Source organism: Zonotrichia albicollis, chromosome 1 (assembly GCF_047830755.1).
Source record: "Zonotrichia albicollis isolate bZonAlb1 chromosome 1, bZonAlb1.hap1, whole genome shotgun sequence".
In the NCBI taxonomy this organism is placed as follows: Eukaryota; Metazoa; Chordata; class Aves; order Passeriformes; family Passerellidae; genus Zonotrichia; species Zonotrichia albicollis.
The window spans coordinates 28,533,438-28,560,853 of NC_133819.1; the positions used below are offsets into that span (position 1 = coordinate 28,533,438).

The 27,416-nt window shown below is 37.3% G+C and overlaps 1 protein-coding gene across 8 annotated transcripts in view; it reads right to left on the bottom strand.

Annotated features, from left to right (window-relative positions):
* The window catches only part of ETV1 (ETS variant transcription factor 1), a 66,940-nt gene that overhangs the window by 29,766 nt on the left and 9,758 nt on the right, over positions 1 to 27,416 (bottom strand). For 6 of the 8 annotated variants that reach the window (XM_026798581.2, XM_074536801.1, XM_074536794.1 and 3 more), the window contains 3 exons: positions 23,234 to 23,287; positions 2,841 to 2,970; positions 1,110 to 1,298 (listed from right to left, as the gene is read on the bottom strand). In XM_026798581.2, coding sequence (XP_026654382.1) covers positions 1,110 to 1,298; positions 2,841 to 2,970; positions 23,234 to 23,287 — 373 coding nt within the window. Of the gene's footprint in view, positions 1 to 1,109; positions 1,299 to 2,840; positions 2,971 to 5,789; positions 5,809 to 23,233; positions 23,288 to 27,416 lie in introns of those variants that run through there. The other 2 variants (XM_074536819.1, XM_074536813.1) reach the window with 2 other exon arrangements.

Below are 27,416 nucleotides of genomic sequence, written 5' to 3' on the forward strand. Positions count from 1 at the left end.
AAGGGGCCAATTCAGTGTTTCTTGATGGCCAGAAGGGCTTGTAGAGAACCTTGGTGGTATTTAAAGCTATCTCAGCAGAGCACAAAACAGCAATATTAACGTTAGCAACCTCCTTCAAAAGTGCTCTGCACAAATCCCTGGAGATAACAGCCCTTATTAGAGCAGAAACATGCAAGTCACACTCCCAACAACTGTTTTTCTTTTCAGGTCTTTCTTAATTTGATAATGGTTAAGAGGTAAAACAAGTTTCTGAACATATATCTCTTTACACACCATTGGAATTTTAAATGTTCGAGAGCAATCAAAACTCAGCATACAAAAACAGGTTCATGCAATAAAGGCTAGGGTAAATAGAATTCCACAAACAAGTGCTTGGACTGAAAAAACAGGGAATCCACTGAACATATCTGTTGCAAAACTGAGCTAAGACAGTTGTCTGGGGATTTCTAACATATCAAAACAAAACAGGGTGACTTAAGGACAGTTTAAGCTTTAATTCTAGTCTCTAACTCTTGTGGCTTTTACTCAGACTAATGTTATTTAAGCATGGTTTATGTTGGCATCTTTTTTTGAAACACTACATTACAGAAGGGCTTGGAAAAACGATCCACCCTCCTAAAGAATATTCTGAAGCAGGCACACTGCAACATAGCCACTTATCCCTTAGATAGGTGAACTGCTTAGCAAGAGGCCAGATATTTATAGTTAGGAACATGCTTGCTAGTGACTTCATCACCTTGAAGGGCTTTCTAGCCTCAAGTGAATCACAGAGCTACAGAAAAGCCCAGGTTGGAAGGGACCTTGAAAGACAATTGTGTCCAGCCTTTTGTGGGAAAGGGAGCCTAGATGAGATTATCCAGCATACTGTAATCACCCTCACAAAACAGAAGCAACATGTAATTTAAATTCTGTCACTGCCAATATGAACTCATACACTACTGCACCAAGCTGGGTGCCAGCCTTTCATGAACACACACATTTCTGCACTACCAACCTTGCTGGTTTCCACCTCGATCCCCCAGCCTAAAAGGGAAGAGCTGTGGGCAGGAAGCCAGTACTACCCTATATAAGAGCCACAACTGAACACCTTCCCATGTTTTGTGTTTTACCTGTGATCCATGGGGAAGCTGCTGTCTGGAATGGACTGGGATGGAGGGAGGTGGGTAGGGAAGACGCGGTCAGGTTTCGGGGTCTGGGCGGAGCTTGGGGAGGCATGGTGCAGCGGCGACACAGGAGTGCTGGATGGCGTCGGTGGGTTGGAGGGCCTCATTCCCACTTGTGGTTTCTGATCATAGGCACTATTAGTAAGGCAAGGGAAAAGCAAGGTAGGTTATTTTTTCCAAAGAAAGAAGAAAAAGCAAAACCATAGCATCTACATCCAGAAAAAAATCACCACAAGTGCCCCATTTAGAAGCTTTTGATTATAGTTAACTTATGAACCAGTTAGGGGCAGAAGAATTCTCAACTTTACACTAGGAAGGGCAATGAAGAAGTCATGTTAGAGGCAAGTGATTCAGCACAGCATTTGCTTCTATGAGACACAGAAATGTATTTTTAAAGGACTCAGTCTTACAGTCACATTCTAACAGGAGGTATACAAAATACATAAAAGTAGAAGCACCTGGACTAGAGCACAAAGAGCTGACGGTGCCTGTCAAGGATCTTTTCCTTTTGCACAAACCACAAAGTGAGACAGTAAAACAATACAGCCAGAGGGAAGTGATCTGACCCAGAAAAACAATGGTATGCTGGCTTAGCTACCCATACTAGGATGTCAGCAGCCTCTCCTGACAGGTTTTTTTACCCCTCTCTCTCTCAAACTGCTGGTCCTACAAATACATAGATGCTATTTTCAAGGGTGTCTCACATCAGGAAAGGACTTGAGAACACTTTGATCATCCCTGTTTCTAACCAGGAGAAATGCAGACATTAGGAATAGTAAGCACAAGCTTGCACGCTTTTCTACGTCAGCTCCCTTAGCACCCACCAAACCCATCAAGGGATTCATTTGATTTTTAAAACCAAAATCATTCCTTATAACTGGCAAAAGTGCCAGTCTTTTCCTTTTTTTACCCCATTCATATCCAAAAAGTTAAATGCTATAATGCTTTAAGTGCTAACAGTTTTCATACTACATTGATGAGAATCAAAGCTAGAGGAAAGATTCTAAAATAGACTGAAATGTCAATAAGAAATCTTTCACTGCTGACACTAAAGGAAGGAGTGACATGTAAATGCAACCAAAAGAAAGTCAATAAGGAATGAAGAGGTATCAAGCCCCTCCACCACCCACAAATAAATAAAGCTTTTATTATCTATGCCTATAAAAGAAGACAACTTGCTTTTGAATGCAACTAATGAAACACTGTTTTAAAAGGTAATCACCCAGGAATATACACATACAACATCTTCACAATTTGTCAAATACCTAATGTGTTGCTCAGACCTGCCAATCCTTTGCCTGTTACACAAATCTCTCTTTCCTAATGCACATAATGCATTTTGAAAGTACTTTCAACACAGCTCACAGAAAACAAGATATTCCTTTCTTCTATTTCATGTTTGAACCCTGGGTTTTTAAACTCTGGCTAGCTCCCATGGAGGAGGAATGGAGGATGTGCATTTTGATGAAAAACACTGCTTTAAAATTATTATATAAGTGTTTGACACAACTGTAAACAAATCCATCAGTGTTCATCAGCTAAATGCATTATCTCATCAGTCTGTTATCTGCTGAAGAGGTAACTTTTCTAAGATCTCTATTATGGTTTTATTACTCTTTCGTCAGTCCTCATTTAAGCCAGCAGTTCTCACTGCAAATATGCTCCTAATTACTTTACCTGACATTGTACAGGCACTTTTCCCCATAACTGAACTTGAATGGTTGCTCTTGACTGCAAGCGGAGCCAAGTTCCGAACATGGGCTATGGGGTTCCTTCTTGATTTTCACAGGGAGACCATGAAAAGCCACTGGAAAGAGAAGGAGAATGCAATTAAAACCCAAGTACAATATCAACAATTAGCTTTCCCAAGTAAGCTCGACACTGCTAATTAAACACATGATTAATTAAACAATTGCAATAATAAAAACAATATAGGAAATAAACATTTCAAATATTTCTTTGAGTGTCAACTGAAAAATAGACACCAGAGATCCTTCACATTGGCTATTATCACTTCTATTGTTTAATAGAATGATGGCCAGCATCCCATCTCATTAGCAGGAAAATAACAGCCCACTTATATTTGGCTTAACTACTGTAAATGTTGTCAGAGGCAAAATACTTCCCAGGCACCAAATGTTTCTAAGTAATATCAGAGGTTGCTTTTAGCTATAAATGCAATAGTAGTCCACTTCAAAGAGCGTCACACAAACGACTCCAAAATAAATTTAAGATCTATCAGCCTCAAGTGTATGATCAGTAATGTTTTCGTCCCACAGAATGCTTGAAAATTTGCAGTGAAACCCCTTGAAACTGGATGATTACATGCACTTTTAATTATAAATAACATCACTAAAAAATCAGAAAAAATGTTTTAAGTAATTTTTCTTAAAAATAAACAAGATAAAATCCTGGTCTGACGAAATTCAATAGTAGATGTGGTATAGACACAAACAAAACAAAAAAAGTCATACTTTTTAAAAGCTAAAAAAAAACCCCAGAGGGGGTGTGACAGAAATGCAGCATTAATTAGAAGCACAAGGTGGTCTGTACTAAGGGAAAGGCCAAAGGTAAAGGCAAGGTTAACCAGCAAATTAGTTTATACCAGACAACTTTCCTTATTTCATATCCAATCTTAACCAAAATTAAAGCAGAAGAAAATTCAAAGTTCACCTGACACTGACAGACCTAAGTAAGTGGCTAGGAGGACAAAGGACTAAAAGACAGTTATGTAACAGCTTGAAAACACACCTTTCAAGTTTTAAATAAAATGAGGTTGTTAATGCATTTTTGAACTCCAAGATGGCTAGAATTCAGAAATAATTTTATCACTTTGATGTTGTCACCAAAACACCATAGTATGAACATCACATTCCAGCCTGACACAGACACTTGTATCTCCACAAAAATCCACGTACATGCAGCAGTTCCTGTTAGGGAATCTCAGCAAAAAGCCAGGCTATCATTATATACCATCAAGTAGCATCTTACCCCTTGTCTTGCACCTGAACTTGGGAAAGAAGATTTGTTACAGACTACATATCTTCTGATACTAATGCATCTGGGCTCAGTGGGGAGATAAATGAAATGCTGTCTAAGAAGTGAGCATCCGAACCACTAAACTCTGGCATCTGTGAGCAAGGTCTGGATTCCAGACTTTTGCACTGGCTTTTCTCATGGTTAGGCAATGTTCAGAGAACTCTTTCACAAATAGATCGTCTCATACCCTATTACATGACAGCTTCTACTACTGCCTTTCAATTGAGTCATCTGCAACATAACACTATTCAATTTTGACACATATTTTCACAAAACTCACAAGAGTTAGCAGAAACACCTATTCAGCTATTATATTTTGTGGACAATACCACAAAAAGTTATGTGGAAAGATTAAAAAGGAGAAGCAGACAATAAAACATATAGAAATGCATATGCACAGCACAACAGCTTAGGAAACAGAGATGGAAAATGTGAACATCACAAGAAAATAAGAATTCTTCCTGAATAACACTGTCTGAACTTGCACTAAAAAAAAGCTCACATAGACTTCTTGAAAAATGATTCTCAGACTTAACAACATGGCAAAATGCAGCTCAGTCAGTTTTCCAAAGCAATCACAAAGCAGGCTGATATCCAGTAGTTTGTTTCAGGATGCTTCTAGTGAACTTTTACTGCTGACTCTCCTTTGTATGTCTGGTCAAATAATGCATGCATATACATTTAATGTATATGATGGGCCCCACAACTCTGGGACGCTGGCTCCAAAGCTAAGGTAGGCAATCTCTTTAACTTGAATAAAAAAATTAAAACACAACTGCAACAAGACTGTTTTAAAGCCCGTATCACATATTTGCACAAAGGCCACAGGCTGCTCTATTTTTTATTTTTTAATTTTTTTTTACTTTGCTACTTCCTTGGAGTTAATCTGTTATGAAAAATTACTTCCCTTATTTATTTTTAAATAACGGGAGTACAGAGACTCCCACACTGCAGCCCTGTGCGGAGAACTGGCTGGGTATTTCATCACAGCGCTGAGAGCCTGAACGTCTGCTAACAGGCAGTTTTCCAGCTCACTGGCACAGGCACAAGTGAAAGCAGCACATTCATTTTGTGCAATTTGCTTTACCTTCCCACATGGAGTTGGTGCATGTAAAAGGCTGTTAAGTACTAAATTATTCCTTATCAAATCACCATCATCTGGAGTCATGATCAACACTAATTAAATTACTTTCACTGAACACGGCTCCAGCCTGCTGCCTCAACTGCGAGGTACATTTTATTTTGCTTACTGTACAGTCCTAGCAAGGTACAGGGCACACTGCTAGAAGGCATCTCTGCTGTAGTTTTAATTAAAGTTTACCTCACCTTCCAACCAGCTTTATAAGCTAGGGTAAAGTGTATCAAATCAAGTAGGTTAACACCTTCACTTCATTTAGAGAAAGCATTACAGACCAAAGTGATTTTATATTAGATCTTTATCTTAACTACAGCCAGAAAGATAATGTAGCTGTAAAATTTAAAGCCTTCTTCGGGCAGTCCCCTGACACAGTCACCATGCTAAGCTTTATCTGTAACTCCACTTTTAGAGGTAGAGAGGAAAAAAGATAGGCTGATAAAAATACTTACTGCCTTTTGGGGGCTTTCTTGAAGACTACTTGCCCTTTCAGGACATGTCTTAAGTGTGGCTGAAGATGACAGACTTATTTTAACTATACAATTTCAAACATTGAAAGCAGTTTTCATATCGTCACTGAAACCCTTTGCCCGTCACTTCTGATTTTAGTGTGACGCTCATTCTATAGTGCACCTATTAAAAGAATTTAAACATACACTCTTTTGCTAAACCGGATTTTATATTATGTTCTCAATCTTTTTTCTTTTGAGGAGAGCAGGGTTGCTTATTTATACAATCTAATTTTAGTGCAGCATACCAGATACCAACACATTCATATTAACAAAATGACATTTTAAACAACCATCTCCTTACCACTTCTTTCTTCCTGATGGTAAATTCATTTTACTTAACCCCAGAACAAGAGTCTCAACCCTATTAAAGTAAGGGGCTCTCTGCCTTAATAATGGTCTTATTAAACAGTGACCAAGGGCCAAGATTTCATCCCCAGTGATTACTTACAGATAACTACCTCCGAACTTGAAAGGCAAACAATCCTACAACATGTATTTAGATGGATGGCTTCAACACCTCATCTCAACTACCACGCAAAGTCAGGCTTACCGGTATCAGAAACAGACCTTTGCCCCACAGACCCTGTCTGGAGCATCTCCAAAGCCAACACACAGATATAAGGCAAGCATGACTGCTGCCATATATTGCAAATTGATGAAGGTATAATAAATTACTGTATGCATATTCTCTGTGCATAAATATGTCTATTTATATCTGCAGAGTAAAAGGGCTTGCATATTATACATAATGTGCTGCTGTACAGAACTAGATTTTATACAAAGCCATAATGATTTCACCCCAAAGTAAGCTCACATGTAACACATAAAAACATGGGGTGGAACCTGCCATCCATCCTTCACAAGTGCTGTTCTACTTTGCTATCTGTCAATAGCCTAATCCCTGAACATTTGGTTCATAATAGCACCCAAAGAATGAAGAACCACATCACTCAAATGAAGAACAATTTTATTAAGAACTCTAAAGTCAAAGGGGAATTGGTTTGTCTCAGAGGAGTCTGATATGTACACTTTCTAGCCTGAGAAACAGGAAGTGTACCACCTCTGTACAAACAGAACTGAATCTACTTCTTTTGAGAAAGCCCTGAAATGCACTGCATTAAGCAATGGCTTAAAATATTTTTCAATTCAAGAGGTGACTATTCAAGATGAAGAGGAAATTAGGAATATGTTATATGAAATGGCAAGTCATTTCTCCTTTGAACAAAAAGTAACATTTTAACTTTCAAACTTCAGATTCCTGCCCAGAACACATGATAAAATCTTATTTCTGAGGAAGAATGGTTTTAAACATACTTTAAAAAGCCACAAAATATAACTGGTAATTCAGAGATGTTGGCTAATGGCAGGCAATGCTTACTCTACTGATCAAAGAGACAAAGATGTCCTATCCACACTTGTGGGTCAAGAACTTTTACTATATGGTATAAAATCAATTGACAGCAGTTGATTTTGTACCACACTTGCTCCTGATAGTGAACTCTGATGTCTCCTAATTAATACTATATTCACACGTATTACATTTGAGGACTTTGAGTACCTGAAGAGAAAAGAAAGAAACAGTAAGTCATGGCCTAAACAGCTGTTTCTGAGCTGTTTTTCAAATTTATGCTCTAAAATCATTCTCTAAACACAATTCTGTAAATAAACTCACTAATTTTGATCATCAATTAAGGCAAAATGGCTAATGTGCAATGTAAGGTTTGAGAGATTTTTTGAACATACTTGAATACAGGGGACTTGACTCAACAGCAAGATGAAAAGACAGAAGACATAAAAATACTTAAGTTGATACCACTCCAGGTACTAGCAACTCCAGACTGACTGAGGTGAACCAATATAATACTTGGTAAAATTTCAAATGCAAGAAGGAAAGGCCCCTGTACTGATAAAGGCAACACAGTCACACTCTAAATCTATCTCTCGATACATACAGCAATGCAGCAGGCACTTCAGATACATCAGAGTCTCTCCAAGATTCTTTTCCAGTACATTTACTTCTGCCAAGCCCTCCCCTTCCCCCAACACACAAAAATCCATTACTAAAGGGTCTAATCTCAGCTATCAGCACAGAGTGCCTTTTATGGAGCCATTAAACCATTTCTCTTGTTTACAGTGCCTGAAGAAAGATGTGAATTATGTCTGTGACAAAACAGGCGATAACATTTCTAAACTGCTATCAAAATGCAAACTGAAATACACTTAAGGACAGGGACCCTAATTCATGTTTTTGCCATTTTCCTTGCTCACTATAACTTAACAGCACTCACCTGATGATTCAAACAAATTATTTATGCTATAAGGACAACAGGTAGGCATTAGTAAAAAAAAAAAAAAATCTGCTCTTAAACAGTTTATTGAACAGTTCATCAAAGAGCATAAAACGCTAGTTATGTCTTAGGTGATAGTAGTGACCTAGCTGCTCTTATCAGAAAACATTTTTAAAAAATCCAAGCGCAACACTGTGGGTTCACGAGTCCTGAAATGCCTTATTTTTGCAACAGTCACCTTAACATTTGAATCATACATTCAGTATAGGTATTTGCTTACCTTAAACAATGAGCTATGAAACTAAATACTTTCTCTATAGCTTTCTAGGTAGGAATGCCAGGCTTTATATATATTTTCCAAAGAGGTTTCAAAAGTGTGCATTCAACTCATGAAACAACAGCCTTCTGCATTCTGGAAGGCATGTATTGATTATTTATTTCTAGATCATTATGATTTGAGCTTTAGACCTTTGTAGACAGCTCCACTCTGAATTTCAACAATATGAATCAGATTAAAGACATCAGGATGCCAAAGCAGTGTGCTCTTTCAATTTCATTGTACTATATATTTTGATGAGAAGTTTTACTGGTAACTTTGAGATGCTCAGGAGTGATCAGAAGCAGGCACTCGACATAGCTGACCATTCATTCATACTCCAGAGGTTATTGTGCTGCTGTTGGATGAGGTATGCAGCCTCGTATACTAACAGAACCTGAAATAAAAATATCATGTAGGAGAAGTGACAGATGAAGAGAGCTGGGACAGTAAAGGTAATCAAGAATTGCCATCTAAACTGTTCCCAATGATTTTGAATAAAAAGCCTGTAAATACCTAAGATTGCTACAGCTGAACACAGAAGTGACTTTAAGCACGGACGACTGAGGCAAGATCTCCAGTTGTTTTCACCCTACGTGATCTCTTGCAAAAAAACGTTTTGTTTCTGGCCACTGCAAGAGCTGCAGAAATGAGCAAGACTTGAAGGCTGTGAACTGATTTAAAAGTGGCTGAAGAGATTACATCTACACAGACTCCACCAGGTTCTTCAACCATTTATCTATCAAAGTCACCTCTATCAGATCTTAGCTGAGCTCCAGTCAACTGGATTTCATTTAGGTCCTGCTCTCTGCCAGATATTGGAAGAAGCTGGTGACAAATTGGATATCTGACACACAGATATGCATCATCACTGTGGTTTCAGAGACTATCCTGGCAGTTTATAGAAAAGCTGAACATAGACAAGAGACCTGAACTTTCGCTACCTTACAAATGAAAGCTGCTAGCAAGGGAAGGGAGGGTGGGGATGGGAGTAATCTATGCATTCCTGTCAAGTATCTTTTTGAAGAAATACATGATCTTGATATTATTCTCCATTTTACAGTTGCATCTAGAAAACTATAACTCCTTCAAGATCCAGAATTTAGACCTAAAGAGAGACCTATACTCACCAAGTAGTGACTGCTCACCTGAAACAGTCTGAATGTATGTTTGGGTATTGTTGTGTGCACACAGAGTCAAATGAAAGTAAGCATATTGAATATGTAAGCATGTCTCTGCAATGATACATTACATATGGCCAAAATATGTGTAATACTGTGATAAAGAGCAGAAAGATTTTTTCCTTTTCAAATGGACATGTGTAACTGGGGAGAAAATGGGTAAGCAGCAAGCAGAAGAAAGTAGAAACTTGTAAATGTGTGAAAAAGCATTCAATAAAAAGCTAGTTCTTATGTGGTAACCTGACTCTAAGTCCAGAAAAGAAAATCTCTGGACAGCCTTTAACACAGAGAATGCTCTGCCACCCCTTGTCTCAGTGCTCTTTCCCAGAAAGTGGGACTTCATCACTGGGCAGCACTTGGCAAAGCTGTTATATATGATTCCATCAATTCAGTCTTCGCCTTGGCTTCAGATCAGATCCTTCCAGCCCCTACTAGCTCAAAAGATAGAAACAGCATGGGACCTCATTTTTTGGAAGCTAGTTCTGAACGATGAGCCCAAGCACCAGCTTTCAAAGCCAACTGGCAAGAATAGAATACGTGGGCAAGAAGGATCTATTTGAGAACCTTGTTTAACAAAAAGAAAATACCAGCTTTGAAGTAATCTGTCACCTTTACTGGAAAATATGCAACTACAAATGCACTTTAATAACAGTTAGAACTCATGCTGCAAAATGAAGCAAATTGCTTATTTTCTCTTCCAAACTAAAGCCTACAATATTGTACATGTCAATTAATGGTCTACTTGAATCGCATGAACGCAACGCAAGAGTATAGCCTTTACATCCTTAGGGGGTGGGAAAGGATGTGGGGGGAAGGTAAAGAATAAAAGACAGCCCAAAATTGTGGGATTTTTTTCCTCAAAGCCTATATGGAATGTTCTCAGATGACATGGTATGAGAATAGAAAAAAAAATTATTTTGAATTTGACTTAGGAAAAAGTAGCAAGTAGGTGAAAACAAACGGCAGCGCAAGCTGGAATTTATTTTTGTTTACAAATAAGGAGTTGCAAGATGGAAAATAACAGCCCATTTTCCTACAATTGATATTGGAAAATTCTGGACATTAAGATCTACAGTAATGCATCCATCTTAGCCAGCACTGTTTGCTAAAAAAACTTGCTCTTGCTTTGGAGTCAGGTTTTTTTCTTTCCTAATTTTTTAAGCAAAAAGCATTACAGATTAATGACTAAAAGACAAAAAGAATGCATCGATGAAACTCAATTCTAAATTAATTGAATCACCTGTTCATCTATAGATTATGTTAATTCTCTATATTCAACATAATTTTCCCTATCCTGACTATGATCTGGCATTAACATGAAGTCTTTGAGATTAGCACCTGAGGCCAAAAAAAGTGTTGAAATAGAAAACAGAGAAGAGTTCACTGCACCTATAGGGCACCAAGTCTGCATCAGTATCCATCAGGCAGATTTATACAAGGGCATTTATACCCAGGGAAAAGGTGACCAACAAAACATCACTAAAATGCAGGCATATGCCATTTCCCTGCAGGACACCTTATGTGACAATTAAACATTATGGTCCTGCCCCTGTTCAGCAAAGAAATTCTTCTAGGACCTTCTTCACAAAGGAAAGTAAGTGTCATTCTTTAACTGGAATTTTCTACAGCTTGCGTGCTAAGACACTAAAACATTCTGCCAGTGTAGCTATTTCTGGGCAGCTAACCCAAGACCCTCTTGCCATGACAGATGTAGCCTCCCCTGAGAGGTGGAGGGGTTCCCAGTTAGTGTGGGAGAGGAAGCACAATATTGGAGGTTGTACGCATTCTGCTTAATAATTGGTTCACTTCTATAAATCCTCACTTTTAGTGCAAGATATCCCTGATTTGCTTATCTGTGGAGATGCAATTTCTGAAATGCTCTTTAGTTACTGAGGGTACACCTGCGGCCTTCTGACACTGGAAGTCCTGAAGATAATTCGGATATTTGTAGCCACTTTGCTTCTCATTTCAAAGGATCATGTCAGTCAAAAATTTCATAGTATATTCACTGAGTATATTCAGTGTAACAACAAGTAAAAAGCCCACCCAAAGGGTAAGCCACTAGACTGGGGGGGTAGGGGGAGTAACTTTCAGTAAATATCAATAAAAGATAACCTACTCACTAAAATGCAAAGGTAGACCAATTCCAAGGCAAACTTTCCCAGAGGCTTCTAGTAAATACCTAGCTAAGGCACTATAGGTCCTTTGTCATAAACTGACAGTGTATTTATTTGGGCAGCTGCTACCTGGCTGAACTGCCACACAATATTAGAAAACTGTCTCTACTCTTCTACCCTCAAGCATGGAACATTTTGGCACAATTGTGGTTAGTTGATCCCTCTTTGCCTCTATCCCCAAAAGATTTCCACTTTCCCACTAAGAATTGTCTGGAAAGTATTTTCAGGCAGCAGGAGCTGCAGTTACCGACACAGTTTCTCAACCTCCAAAAGAAGCAATCCCACAGAAATGCTGTCACAGGCACTGTTTTATTCCGATTTATGTCCCCTTCCTGCAGTGCTCTCCTTCCTTTCCAGACAATTTACCTGTCCAGCTGTAGGAGACTCACAGCTGCAGGCAGTCGAGTGGAAAGTGCTGCCAGAGGGTCTCTGCCTCCTAGCAGGTACCTCCAGGGTAAAAGTGAACCTGCTGACAAATACCAGGGGCACTGGATTACTGGGAGGAATACAAGGAAATTTGCAGAACATTGGTGGGAGGGAGAAGGGAAGGATTAAGTTAGGAGGAGTGAACTGGCTCACTTTGATGTCTGAGGAGAGCAGGTGAGGCAGGACCAGGAGCTCTCCCTGCCCCCAAAATAAACAGAAGCTTAGGGCTCTCTGGAGGAGGAAGTGGTAACCTAATAAAATTAAACCAGCTGGGTTCTGTAGCAATTGAACTAAAACACGTGGATAGCTGAAGATGATTATAGGGAGGGAAAAAAAAATTCCAAAGAATTTTTGATCCCTCTACATTGCATCTGCTACCTCCACGTCCACACAGAGAAACAGGGCTGCTCTTCACCTGCATTTGCTTTGTTAAAATCCAGGGAGGAGACCGGGGCACTTGTTCCTACAGCTACTGATAATGTATCTGGCTCCAAAGGCTCCCAGGCACTGTGCAAAAAGAGGCAATCCACCTTTAGAGCTTCTGCTAAAGAGGAAGTTCTTAATGTAAAATCAAGCCTGGGAGAAAACTTAAATTGTATTCCTACCTGGGAATTATCAATAAAGTTAAATGCAAAGAGAAGAGCTGGCCACTATATCAGGGTCTGTGTGCTTTTCTGAGGACAGGATCTCCATTTGCAGCAATTATCAAAATTTAATTTAAATTGGGAGAGGTAATGGCTAAGCATTGCGTAGTTTCCATTACTAAAATACCCAATAATATCCCAGCATTTTACACATACACACACATGCACACTTTCCACTTCAGGTAATTATGCAGTTTGACATTTCAGGTCTGGATTTAAATAGTTTTATAGAAACAAAATTATGAAGAAAACTCTGGAAACTATAACACGCATTTTTACCAAACATAACAATAAACTGTAAAATGAACAATTTTGTATTTTCTATTTATTGTTTTAAAGGTATCATCACCTTGATATTTAGGAAAGATGCCCACAGCAGAAAACAAATAGGAACTGATTCTGCCTCATTTCACCTCTTAAGGAAAAGTTTCAAGTTACATCAGTATAATTATTATCTTTGTTGTTCTTTTCTGATGTATTCATGCAAAGAGCTAACAGCCATCTGTAAATGAGAGGGCCACCGATCTTGTTCTTGCAGCTGGACAAAATGTGAAAGAAACTGGATTTACTTCCTGGTTCTGCCATAATCCAAACAACCAGTGTCAGAAGGTTGATTCTAGTTTGAAGTAGCTCAGCCTCAGGAGCCATAACCAATGTGTCAGTTTGTGTCCCTATAAAAACCGGAGTATCCTCATAATACACGAGCATCCTAATAAAAGATTATCCTTAAGGATAATCATGCTTGTCAGATAGCTACTCAAGTATATGCAAAAGTAAGAGAAAACAATAAATAATGAAATGGACTCTACATTGAGTGCTCTCTAGCATGAATTAAAGAACTAATTTAAAAGATTATTTACAATTTGTTTTTATTTTAGCGGCTCTCAATGTTAGGCACTAAAACTGAACAAAACTGCATTTTGAGATTATTTTTAATTCAATTTTGCCTTTAACAATAAGTATATATTTATAAAACAACACTAAGTCAGGGTAGTCAATGGGATATTTGTTTACATCATGTGGATAAAGGGACTGTCACCTCTCTAAATACATGTGCCCTCCATGCTTCAGTGTTCAATTTTCACAAATGTTCACCAGTCATAACTCTAACAAATCTCTTTTACAAATCATTCAGGCAAGGCTGGAATCTAATTCTCTACTTCACTACTGCAAAACCTGCAGTCTCCAGTGGAAAAGGTGCGGGCCACTGAAATAAGTCAACAGTAAAATTCAGCTCACAATTTTTATCACTGATTCAACAGGGAAACAAAGAAGCCATTGTCAGAAGTGGTTACGTCTGGGAACATAAAGTCAAGACTATATTTAAGTGGGCCGATTTTCAAAGACTCTTAGCAAAGTGCTCTTTCTGGAGCCAGTGGAAGCTTGACCACCTGCAACCAGGTGCTCGTGCTCAGCACAGATATTTAAGGCTTCTGCTGCTACTTAAAGCATTCCTAATGTATGTGAGACTCGCTGAACATACATTACTAATACACTTGCTGATGCTTTCTGAAGCCAAGCATTCCTAAAGTTTTATGATTATTTTATAAGTGCATACAATCAGTTAGACTGACAATTACATGTTGTATTTCCTGTATGCATGTATACATATATATTATATATTCACCCACACACACTGACTATATAGATTGTATTAATCCAGCTCCCAAGTTCTAATGCAAAATGCTTGAAACTTTTTGGCTTTACAGAATACTGACAGTTTAAAAAGTCCTTGCTGTCTCCATTTCTCGTATTGCTTTGGCCGTGTGAAATTTTTTAGCAGACTGTTAAGTAAGGAAACATTGCATTCAGTTACAGCATGAAGATAGAGTATTAAAAAAGAATTAAACTGTTTATCTTTTCTAGGTATACATTATAAGCAGAAAGGAAACAACCTTTGAGCAAAGACGACCAAATTAGCAAGACTGGGAATTGTTTTTGCACATGTAATTTTTCAAATGTCCTTGATGACGACTCATAATATATAAATTCAAAGACAAAAACCTGGCCAGTCAGTAACCTTCCTATTCGGTGACTGCAGGACTCGGCAGTAAATGTCACTGCTAGAAAATATTTCACTACATTAACTTACTGGCAACCACATTTGCTGAATAAGTTCATAAACAGCCACAGGAAAAAAGACAACCAGAAATAAAGCTGCTAATGATTCACTCTTTTCTAACATGCATAATCCTCAGCTTACAGAAGAAATAAATACGTAAAAATAAAGATATCCTTTACCAAGACAGTTCACTTCTCCATTCACCTCATCAAGGTCATACTAGAATCCAGGAACTGGTAAGAGTAATGTCTTGAAGACAAAGAGAATGAAGAATAAGTGAAAGGAAAAGAAAATAATCCTTCTCAGGGAAAAGACAAGCACACGCCTTGATAAAATAATCAGTTTTCCATTTACAAGTTTAGACTAGGTTTAGACCATTCCTGAAAAAAAAACCAAAACCACTGATGACTTCTAAATTTCAAAAGAATTAATAAATATAATAATTTTTGCATATTGATCAGCTTATAAACGGCTTCACTGTATCTACTTCCTAGTACTGAAATGCACAGGACCAAAACAAAAGGACTCAGAACCTGAAACAAGGGTTATTTTTCCTGTAAGCTTACAGAGGGCTACCTCTGTCCTACGTGACACAAATGTGTGTTAAGCATGTCAGTGTCTTGAGGAGTTTCACTCTCTCCTCCTTTTTTTAACTGCTATATCACTTGAAAACTTCACAGCACTCTGTAGGAGAGCCTGATTTCTATCTCCAGTTGCTGAGGCAGCAAGCAGAAATAAAAAGATAAAAAAATTATACAGACCGCAAACACATTTTATGTAAAGAAACATATGTGATATATAAAGTGGATGAACTCAGCTTGCAGACTGCTTCCTTATTTTAGACCATTCCAGAGCTTATAGATTTTCAAATCAGTATTTACACTGCTCTTGAAATACAAAACTCATTTTGCAAAAACACTGCAAGGAAAGGAGCTTTAGGAGAATAAGGGTTTTGTATCAAAATAGAATCACAAAGACCCTTCGGTCTGCCTTGCTTGGCTTCAGTGTGAAAATACAGCTAAAAGAAGTTTATGCACATTTTAATACAACTGGAAGTGAAAAAATGTTCTAATACATACACATACTCCTGATGAAATTAACAACTGTCTGGTTTGTAACAGAAATAATGGTAGTGTTAAGGAAATACTGCCATGACCACAAGTTACAATGTGAGGATCACTTGTATTTCCACAGACGAGACCTACACAGAAGGAAGGAGGGGAGGCTCCCTCAGAGAGGAAATAGAAGGTTTTTTTCAAATCTGAGAATGCAACATTTTGAATAAAATATGTTTAATGTTTTTGTTTTCATGTAAACAGCCGTTAGGAAGTGACCTGACAGCCTTAAAAAATTACCATTTGAAAGGAAAAAGGTCTACATGCTTCATCTTTGATCTAGGAGACAGATTTATCACAGGACAGGATGACTGAAGTTTATTCATTAGCTGATAACCTTCACATGCAACCCAAGCCTTTAATCTGCAATAAAGCAGCAAACAAGGATGGGGCTGAAGGAAAGGAAACTAACTCAGCTTGGATGAGCAGGGACATGGCAGTGGAAGGGCAGCGGGCAGACAGGGGCACAAAACCCCACAGGAAAAGCCCTGTCCAGCTGCCTGGGCTCCCCCATGCCCACACTGCTGGAGACCATCAGCTTCAGATTGGTCCTGGGCAGTTAAACCGGTCTGCATGAGGTGTCTGCTGTCTCTGTGGATGCCCAGAGGTACCTTTCCATTACCAGTAAAATTCACATCACAGCCTGCTGGGCACTCTGAAAGAAAGCTTCCGCCTTAGAAGTTTTAAAAATCAAAAGCTGCGTTCTTGATGGGGGTCTTCTAATTTGTTTCACAGGGCTACTGCCACCACAAGTATTTACATAATCTGTGAGACATTACCACTACTGCAATCCCGGAGAATCTCAAATCTTTGCACCTTCAAAGCTGGAAATTCAGTATACAAATACAAGCAGATAAGCAAATAAACAGAAACTGCTTATTAAAATCAAAGCAAGCCCACAAATTCTCTACTACTAAGATCACAAGTTAAAAGGCATTACTGTCGACACTTTCCCTCATGGTAAAACTTTTTCAAGAATCAAGTCTTGCAATTATGGTCACAACTATATGGCAGATTTAAATATTTCCAATAGTCTTCTAGAGGAAAAAGAAGAAAATCAAAACCCTTATTAGCACAGGCTAATGCCCATCAATGAGCTACAGAATGAGTTTTCTAAAAGACACCAAATCCTAATTTCTTTTGAATGTGAATTAAGGAAAAAAAATTGGAAAAGAAAAAAGAAAGTTAACAGGTGGCAACAGTTTCAGTCCGGCTTTAAACAAAGGAAACAAGCGCTCAGGGATACAATGAAAGAAGCAAGGCTATCTAAGGCAACTATGAAGGGAGATAAGGTGGTCAGCATCGACTCCTCAGTCTGACCTCTCCAGCTCTTACAACAGCAATTGCACTGGACTGTCTTTGTAAAATGCTTTTGAGATCTCCAGATAAGTGATCATTAAGAAAGCTGTGTATCTCACAGCAGAGTGATACATGCATTTCTGTACCTACTTCAAACCAGAAACAAAGATGTTAAGCAACGTGCCCAAGGTCATGCAAAGCTAAAGGCAGGAACAAACCACAGAGCCCCGACTCTCACAGCCCTTAAGAAAGAATCCATCACAGTCGGGCATGCACTAAAAGAAGTAAGCAAATGTCTCTGTATTTGACAACATCTGACCTATGGAAGGAAGTAGTTTCAAGACAAGTGGCAAGAAACAAAACACAGCTGCAGCAAAAGCCCTACCAGGGAATAGCTCAGCACCAGGAATAAGTAGCACCACCTTGCAGGGTATTTGTCAGACTGCCTGCTGTAGCACCACACTTGCAGAGATACACTCAAAGAAAAGGTTATTCCAGACACACAGACTCTAACTAAAGGCATAATAAAATAAAATAAAATAAATCTAAAAAAAAAAAAAAAAAAAAAAACCAAAAAAACCCAAAAAAAACACTGAAAAAATGCTGGTATGTGCAACTTGCCACAACCAAAACGCTACCAACTGTAATTTCTAGAACATTGTGCACTACCAAGACATGACTACCAGCTGCCTATGAAGTGAATCATCACATTAAAAAGATGACATTTTTTTTTAGTCCACAAAACTCTCTTCTAGAAGCTGCAAAATTAAACTATTCTGCATGAAAACCAAAACTAATACCAGAAAATATACCTCATTTTGACTTCAGTAGACCTGTCAGAACTCCTAGTATGCTGGTGTTTTCCACCTTTATTGTGTGGGGTTTCTTCTCCAAAATATGTCAAAAGAAGGGAAAATTAACCTCTGACAATTTCTCACCAGCTCTTGCCATACTAAAGCAAGCAGAAAATGCTCTTCTAATTCTGAAATTCACTCTTGAAATTTAAATCAGAGAAAGAAAGAGAAAGAAAATAAACCAAAAGAAGCATTTTTAATATGGTAATGTAAAAAAAGAATTCCTTTGTATGCTGCAAATATATAAATAAATATTAAAGCTTTTCCTCATTTAAACTGCATTTGGAATATCCTACACCATTAGTTAAAATGACAGAAGAATACAGCTACCTGAAGCCTATGTAAAGAATCTCTCTTTAACAGGCTTTTAAAGATTGAAGCAGAGCATCTAAAAAGCACATCCCTGAATAATTTAAGATTCCTGGCATCTACATTGAAAGCGCCCCTTTACTAAACCTGGAGGAACAAAAAAAGAGGTAAGAGAAAGAATAAAGGTCATGAAAGATCAGTGACAAAATCACTACTAAAAAAAGTATTTTCTTCTATCTTAAAGTGTAATTAGACGTGGAGAAGCATGGATTTTTACAGCCAGCCCTTCCCGTTTACTGTCAACAGCTGTGGTCTAACACTAACATTTACCCCCTGGCAGTGGTAAGGTAAGGCTGTGATGATCTCGGAAACAATACAGGAACAAAATAAACAAGAAGAAAGGAAACTGATCAAGAAGGTGAAGCGCAACACAAATCCTCATTAAGCGAAACTCCGTAGCAAATAAAAGCCAAAATCTAGAATTTATCATGAATTTTAAATACATAGCTAACACTTCAGGGCAAAAGAAAAAAAAAGAAAGCAAACTCTGAAACAGTAGATCCATGCAAATACATATTATTAAAACAAAATAAACCATGATTATACTATTAAGACACCAGGCAATCAAGTTTGGTGCCGAGTAATCCCCATTCATAACCAACTGTACCAAGGTCGCGTTACAATTCAGTGTTTTGTTGACAATACCAAGTTTTCTTTGCCAACTACATCTTTTAAACATCAGCAAATCCTACCTACTTCCTCTTGTGTCTGTCACAGAAACCATCCAAACAATGGGAGCAAGTAATCTTCACCTCAACAGCTATTGACTTCGAGCAAACTGAACACCTTATTCATTTTTGCTCCTGGAGTGGAAAGTCCTTGCCGTTCTACACTACCTGAGAGCCTTGCCACTGATTACAACCAGTTCAAGATCTGGCTCCTCCTCAGTATATGAAAATGGACTTGAAACAATAGGAAACCTTATCTGAGGAAGTTAACACAGGTCACCCTTCTCCAAATGTGAATACTGACTCTACATGGAGGGAAGACCAGCTTAATTAGGTTTTATGAATTGGGTAAGAATTAGGAAAAAGTGTCACATGAAGTATGTTGATTAAAAAACCACACCAAAATATTCACCTTTTTAGAATAAATAGATTTTTACATCCTTGCTTTACAGAACTTTTCATGTTATTTTTAAAGAATAGTCATTAGGAAGTTACTTGAATGTTCAGCAAACAAGTGAACTGCATTATAGAAGCAGATTCAGAAAGAGACAAAACCAACCTGCCTAAAACAGAATTTTTGGGAAAAAGCCTATAGAAGATTCCTCACTCTTTCTGTTGAAGTTTTATTTCTTGTGAGAATGAAATTGAAAAACTAAGAAAATAATACTATTTAATATGTAATTCAATATTTTTCCAGGATAATTTCAAACAAAAAAAATCTTTTTTATACACATTGTTGCCTCTTAGAACTCAAGAATTTCAGTGCTCAAAGAAAGTAGAAAGGTACAAGAAACCAAATTGCATTTTGTTTTTCAAATTTCAGCCAAACAAGCTAGTTGTTACCTACTCTAAATTCCACTCACTCTAAATAAAATTACAAAAAGGTTCTTTGTGATAGATATACCAAGTTAAAAATATTTAATAAAAGAGTAAGAGAAGATGGGACTATGATCACAAAAAATTAAGGTATGAAAGTGCAGTAAAAAAGAATTACTAAGATTCTTATGGTAGGAAGGGCCTGTTTCCAGAAGCCATAAAGGAGTAACAAAACAAATTTTACTTTTAAACAGCTTAAAGCTTGACATGCTGGATCCTTAGCTAATAGAAATGTGCGTAATTCCAATAACGTCAATAATACCACATGAAGTTATGCTGGCTGTTGATCTCACCCATAATATCTAAAGCCCACACCTAACTATAAATACACACATTATGTTTGCTTTTCAAAAACTGATTGAAGTTTAATAGCAAGTCATAATTGAAATATTCATGGGCCCAAGCTAGCTTTGAAGTTAAATCCCTGAGTGGACAAAGTGGACTGTATATCTAATCTAAACTAAATGTTTCCCCTAGTTACTAATACCAGTGCAGTTTCACTAGTTAAAATCGTTATTACAGAAAATAAAGGCAAAAGCCACAGCCCTTTAAGGGGCATTCAATCCTGCTCAGTGCTAGGACACAGCACATGATCTTGGCATATCAGCTCCTCCACTATCTTCCACATCTTGTTTCATGAGCTGATTTCTTCATATCACCAAGGTGGTGATTTCTAGGCAAGAAAATTCTAACCACACTCTTCCAAAACTGCCACTGTTACTGAAGCTTCTTAAGTCTCCTTTTAATGTTTCAATTTAACAGCACAGATCTGTCTCCACTTTAAAGCCCCTTTCTCAAGCAATGAAGCTATAAATAAAATGTCATTATTTTTTCTACCTGGACTGCAGATTATAACTGTTTCACTGAAACACTTCTGTTTTATTTACATGCTTTGCACATCACATACGCACCCCTATTTCTGTAGCAAAGCAGTTTAGTTTAGATGCCTTTAAACTAAAGTGGCTGCAACCCCCTTCATCGGTATACACTTCTGTTCTTCTTCACATCTGCCTCAATCAAATGTATTAAACACTAAATCTATGACAGCTTGTCCATTCTCTCCCATGTCAAAATAAAAATTAAAATAAATAAAATAAAATAAATTTAAGTAATTTTTAAAAAAGGAAATCAAGTGCTTCTGCCGGACTGCTGCCAGTAATGGGCTCAGTACGGCACAGTTATAGTCTATATAGAGCAAGTCATTATAATGGAGTTTGAAGGCAGGCTTGGATCTAGAGAAAGCAGTCACAATTGTGCTACTTCTGCAGCAGTAATTTCCCCATGGCTTTGGTTATGTTGATCTCCGTTCCTGTTTTGCAGAGCCCACAGCTACATACATTATATCCAAGTGTATGTCTGAAACTCCATAACCTTTGCCAGAGTAACTCTCCAGGAAGCTCTTCTGACCTTTACTTAAGATAAAGAAACCAACTGAAATGAAGAAATAAATGTTCCTTTGATAATACTGTGTAAGCTGTGGCTAAGGAACTTTGAAACACAACAGCATTAATAAAATAGCCATATTAGGAGAATTTCTTTATCACCAAAAGCAGTGGCCAGCTTCAATAGGGCTTTTCATAGTCCACAAATTATTTTCCAAGAATCATTGACTTGTTGTGTAACGATAATTGTGGGTTAATAGAAGCCCCAGTTGAACTTTGTACTCTTACACAAAGGCATATGCATGAATGACTATATTTGGACACAGATCCATATGTAAAGTAACATATCTGATTTTCAATGTATAGATTGTTCTCTCTTTTGTATTATAATTTAATTTTAAAAAAAGTCTTTGAAGACAGAGGTAAAAAAACCAACAACCTCTGTTATAAAAGGCAATTTTCAAAGTTTAAAAGTGACCACTATTGTTGGTTAGCATATGTACAGGAACTTTGAGAGAAAAACTAATTTAAATTGTTGCTGTGCAGGGATACTATCCTGCACAGCAACAATTCCAGGGGATTAAAAAAAAGTGTGGGCTTTTTTTTGCCTCACAAAATGCTGTTATGAATACTCTCAATGAATTCTTCTTAAAACAGCTACTTAATAACTGGAAAAATAATCTAAAAGATTTATAGGAAAATTCAGTAAGTGTGATATTTTTTTTTGGTTTAAAGACAATTTAAATGCAATTCTTCCTAATCTCTCTATATTAATCTTTATATTTCAGTATATGAATGCCGTGTTTAACAGCTATCTGGTTTACTGAACTGCAGTAATTCACTCCAATAGGATAAACTATTTAAGTTACTTAGCAAAATGGAAAAGCTACCATGTGCTCTGCTACAATCAGCAGACACTGTTTAGAACAGACCTCTGATGACAGGGAGAAGCCTTGCCATGAAGAACAGAACTACAAAAAGAAGCTCCAAGAAGCCTGTGACTGTCAGACGTTTCTCATGCTATGCCCTTGCAATCACCCAACACCACAGAACATCACTTACAGCAAAATGGAGCCAGCATTTAATAGAATAGGAACAATTTAACATTGAAGGGTACAGGCTGATAAAAATAAGTTTAGACTCTTGTTAAGTAAGTAAAAAACAATGCAAAGCAACCAGCTTAACATAACTCCTGTTCTCACCGATTAACTCAAAGGAAAATATTGTTTGAGCAAGAAAATGCCACATGCTAAGACAACTTTAGAATGCTTCAGCTGTGGCTGTATTTGACTGATTACTTGGAGAATTTTATTTATTCATTCATACACAAAACGTGTCGAGCAGCCTGACTTCTGCTCAGCAGAGATGCATCCTCCGTCCCACAGTATCTGATCTGTGCTGGCTAAAAAGCCCCTCTGCACACTCTACAGACAAAGAAACTCCTTCCACCTCCACAACCTAAGTTTTTCCGTGCTTCCCTGGGGCTGTGGGTGGAAATGACAGGGAAGGGCCCCATGCTAAAGGTTACACCTTCAGCCCAAAGAAGTTCTTTTGGCTGCACATCAAAATGCCGCTTGCTGTATCTACTCATCACGCTGATGCCACCGATCAGCAAAAGGAGCTATCACATGACCACAGATGACAAAATAAATAACAAATATGAAGATGCAGATATAAATATACAAATATGTATATTTCAAGAAAGTGATGATTTGTAGTATACTTACAACTTTCAGCCTGATAGTCTGGCACAAACTGCTCATCATTGTCAGGTACCTGAGCTGAAGAAAGGAAAACAAAAACAAAACAAACAAAAACCAAGAATTAAAATAAGCCATTAAAGCATAAATAAAGACTCTTGTGCTTAATTTAAAGCACAGTCAAATTTAAAATTATGATTTTTTGTTTCTTCATTGTTGGGTATGAAAATCAGGCAAGCGCATCATTTTAATATCAGATAAGCCCTGGGGTTAAGCTGTGTGGTGCAGCGTGAGTCCAGAGAAGTCCTGGCACAGAACAATGGGAATGGGAGGATGTGGGGACTCACTGGCCGTGCCTCACTCCCTGTACCAAGATCTGGACCTACCAAGCCACTGGTAAAACTCATCAGTGCTTATTTTGAAAATATCTGCACATCAAGTCCACATAAAACCAAATCCCACTGATTAACACCAATGCTTATTTAACCTGAAACTACCACACCTTTGGCTTACTTAAAAGTGATTCCAATTGTTCGTGGCAGTCAGCCAACACAGTAGGGATTTTCTGTTATTGTTTTAAATATTCAAAAAGAACTATTTTACCAGACCACAGAATTCCTAGTTCAATGACAACATTTCAGACATCGAGAAAGATTTACTTAAAACAAAAATCACGATTAACATCCATTTGCCTTTTGTAAGATTGTCTTTGCTTTTAGGAAACTTCCATCACAAACCTGAGCTATTAAATACAATCATTTCACGGTCTGCTGATAGATAATTTTGCTCCTCTGGTACCACATTTCCTTTTCGTTGTATATCTAAGACATTATCCATCTCTCAAACTGTGTGGTAAACTCATTTAAACCATTTAAGCTGAAATAGCACTAAACGTTTATTATAGATGAATACATTCAAATAACTGCAGAACATTACACAGAAGTGGCGTCCTCGGAGCATGACTGTTTCTGGTACACCAAGAGAGATCCAGCTTATCTTCTCTTAACTTTGTCATCTTTTTCTCAACATCCACACCAACTGGAATCGCCGCAGCAAAGCTGCGTAAAATTCCGTTTAAAAATACTTTCCACAGTTCTTGTACAAAGACAAGCAAATAACTCATACTGTCTTAATTAAAAGTTAACATCTGCCATGATCTGGTTACCCAATAACATTTGAAAGGTAAATGCTGCTTATATAATCTTTTATCAAAACTGTGATTATCAAATGTTCTCAAATATGTTAATTGATAAAATGTGACTTTCGTGCCCTTCAGAACACTTTCTAGTATAGGAAATGCATATTCCCCATTATATATATGCAATTTCTACTAGTTTTTATATAATTTGAATTAAAAATATATATTTAATTAAAATTACTCACAATTATTTTGAACATGCATTACATTGCTCTTCATGGACTCCTTTACTCAGGAAATATATCTAATGACTTAACTGGAAGTTTTTTTCCTGGGTAAAGAGTTCAGAATCAGGCTCATAATACTGAAAAATTATTTGTTCTGGGTTTTAAAATAAAATTAAAATCCTACTGTCTTAATTGCAGCAAATACCCCTTAAAAGCAAATGACCTTGGAAATGTGCAAATACAGATTTGAAAAGAAGTGTGAGATAAATACACTAAGTGTAATTAGCCTTTGAAAAAAAAAGCATAGCTACTGTTGCTTTGTTGTTCGGGTTTCTAATTAAAAAAAAAAAAACTGAACAAAATAAACCTGACAGTAACTCATCCTTTTATAATAAACCAGTACCTCTGAGGACATATTGGCTCCTCAAAATTTGAAGTTGCATAAAACACTACCAACCCAAATATACCCAGTATTTTGATGTATTCAATTTCTCTTTCTTCTAGAGAAACCACACAAGTTTTACCAAGAATGAACTCAGGAACAGAATGAGCCCAAATATTAACACTCCACAATTTCTGACATTTCATGCAATTGACTACACGTGAATGTTTGGCATTTTTCTTACAAAAATGTCAACTATTTGATTGTCACAGAAAAATCTGATTATGAAATCAAGGTCTTCTACTTAGAAATCAGTACCTATGATTTCTAATAAGTCCACTTGTTTTTGAAGCATCTGTGAGTACATTCAGAGTTAAAGTAATTGAATCAAGTCACTTGTTTACAGAAGACACATCCCACACATTTTTCTTAAGCCACACACCATTTTCAAATGCAGCAGGGAGACTAGCAGGATTAATTTTTTAACATGCACCTGCATTTCATATATACATGTATATGTAGAGATATATACATATAAATTTGTGAATCTAAGATATCTTTGAAAGCCTCAAAGAAAACAAAACCCCCTTCTGTTTAAATAAAGAGGCTACATTTAGTGGTTGCAGAACAGGGATAGAAATCTCATATAACTTTCCAGAGAGCAGCTTCCGTGCACTGGACAGCTTCACCAGTGCTTCATTCTGGTTTTATCAGTTTAATTTGACTTAGTCCAGAAAAAAATCTGTTGTAGAAATTTATATATATATATCAGTAAGTAAGGTCCTTTTTTTTTCCCAGCCATAGTACTCTATGAAAAAAATAAAATATATCTGGTTGAACTGTCATAGAAACTACTACATTACTGCCATTACCACTGATTTGCTCTTGTTTATGGAGTAAATAAGAATAATGTTCTTTATTCATGGATCTCCAAAATTTATGAAGGCGTATTTAATAGAGACGGAGCGCATCATTTTATCAACACTCTAGAAACAGGTGGAGACTATGCTGTCAAAATTTACTTTAAATGCAATATTAACATAGCCTTAAAAGCCTCGGTAGAGAAAGGAACAATACAAGTTGAAGAGTATTTCAAACCCTACCAAATATAAACAGAACAAATAACAGCAAGCAAAACATTCAAACTAGGAACATGCATTTCCAACTGGAATGCAAATTTAGCAGCATCAGTACCTTAGAAATGAACCCATAAGCCTATATGGAGAAATTAAAAGGACCTGCTAACTGTTGGAAATGAGTACTTATTTCTTTCACTTAATCTGATATTATTCCTAAACTAGCAAAACTGAAATTGTGTACGCTCATCCTGCTGAAACGCAAGCACTCATCGTCATGCAGAGACTCCTTCCACCAGCATCTCGCTGTGAGATGCTACATCATCGGGATACATCATCCCATCACTCAAGCAGAGGAGGGCTTTTCTACCTGGATTTTGGATAATTACAGGTAGATTTTGCAGCAAATTAAATAGGCAGGTAAATACACTTCAACATGAATGTCTGAAAGGAAAATGTAACTTGCAGCATTACAACTGTCTACACATTTATCTACATGGCCATTCATTTCCTCTTTTATTCATAAATACTGCAACTTAACAAGGCCACCATAAAAGCTTCTGTTAACATACACAAGACACAATGCAGAAATCAGCAAAACTTTTTTTTTTACTTTGCTATTCAGAGGGAAATTGAAAAAAGATATCTGAAATGATCACCCATCTGAATGAGAACATTTCCTTGAGCTACTTAATTATGGGGGCCTGAGAAGGCAAGTATATTCCAAAAGGCTGATAAAAGGTTTTGAAGGATATTAAGCACGTGGCTTTTACTGCTTATAGCAGAAGCAGCTACATGAGTTCATTCCACATTCAGAGCCATCAAGTCTCAGACTCCTGAAGCAGACAACATCTGCAGCATAAGCTATCCAACTCAGCCTAGAATATTACCAAAAGTTTTTTTTTTCCTTCTGACTATAGCTATAATGTCTCAAGAGGATTTGGAAAGCATGCAGAAATTTAAATTAAGATCTTGAAGATGTTATCAGTTTAGGTTTTACAGTTTCACTACCTACTGAGATATGCAAACATTCGCAGCACAAAAATACTTAATGCTTGTTTGTAGTTTTTAAAGCTTTAAACATTCTTTGAAAGGCTGAACTGACGGCTCATTTTGCAAAGGGAAAGCAATTTGGAGGGAAAAAAAAGTTTAGAACTCGGGCCTGTTAGCTTGCTTTCATTGCAAGTAAACAAAAAGTCCCCATTAACAAGCATCCAGGACAAAAGGAGTTAATATTTAATTAAAACCAGCTCTATCCACTGTAACAATGACCTGGAGCCAAACAAGGCAGAAGATGTATGAGTCATTCTTTCTGCCAGTGAATGAGACAGCTGATCTCCGAAGCAATTCCTCAAGACAAGCAGTCAGAACTGGAGTTCTGCCTCCA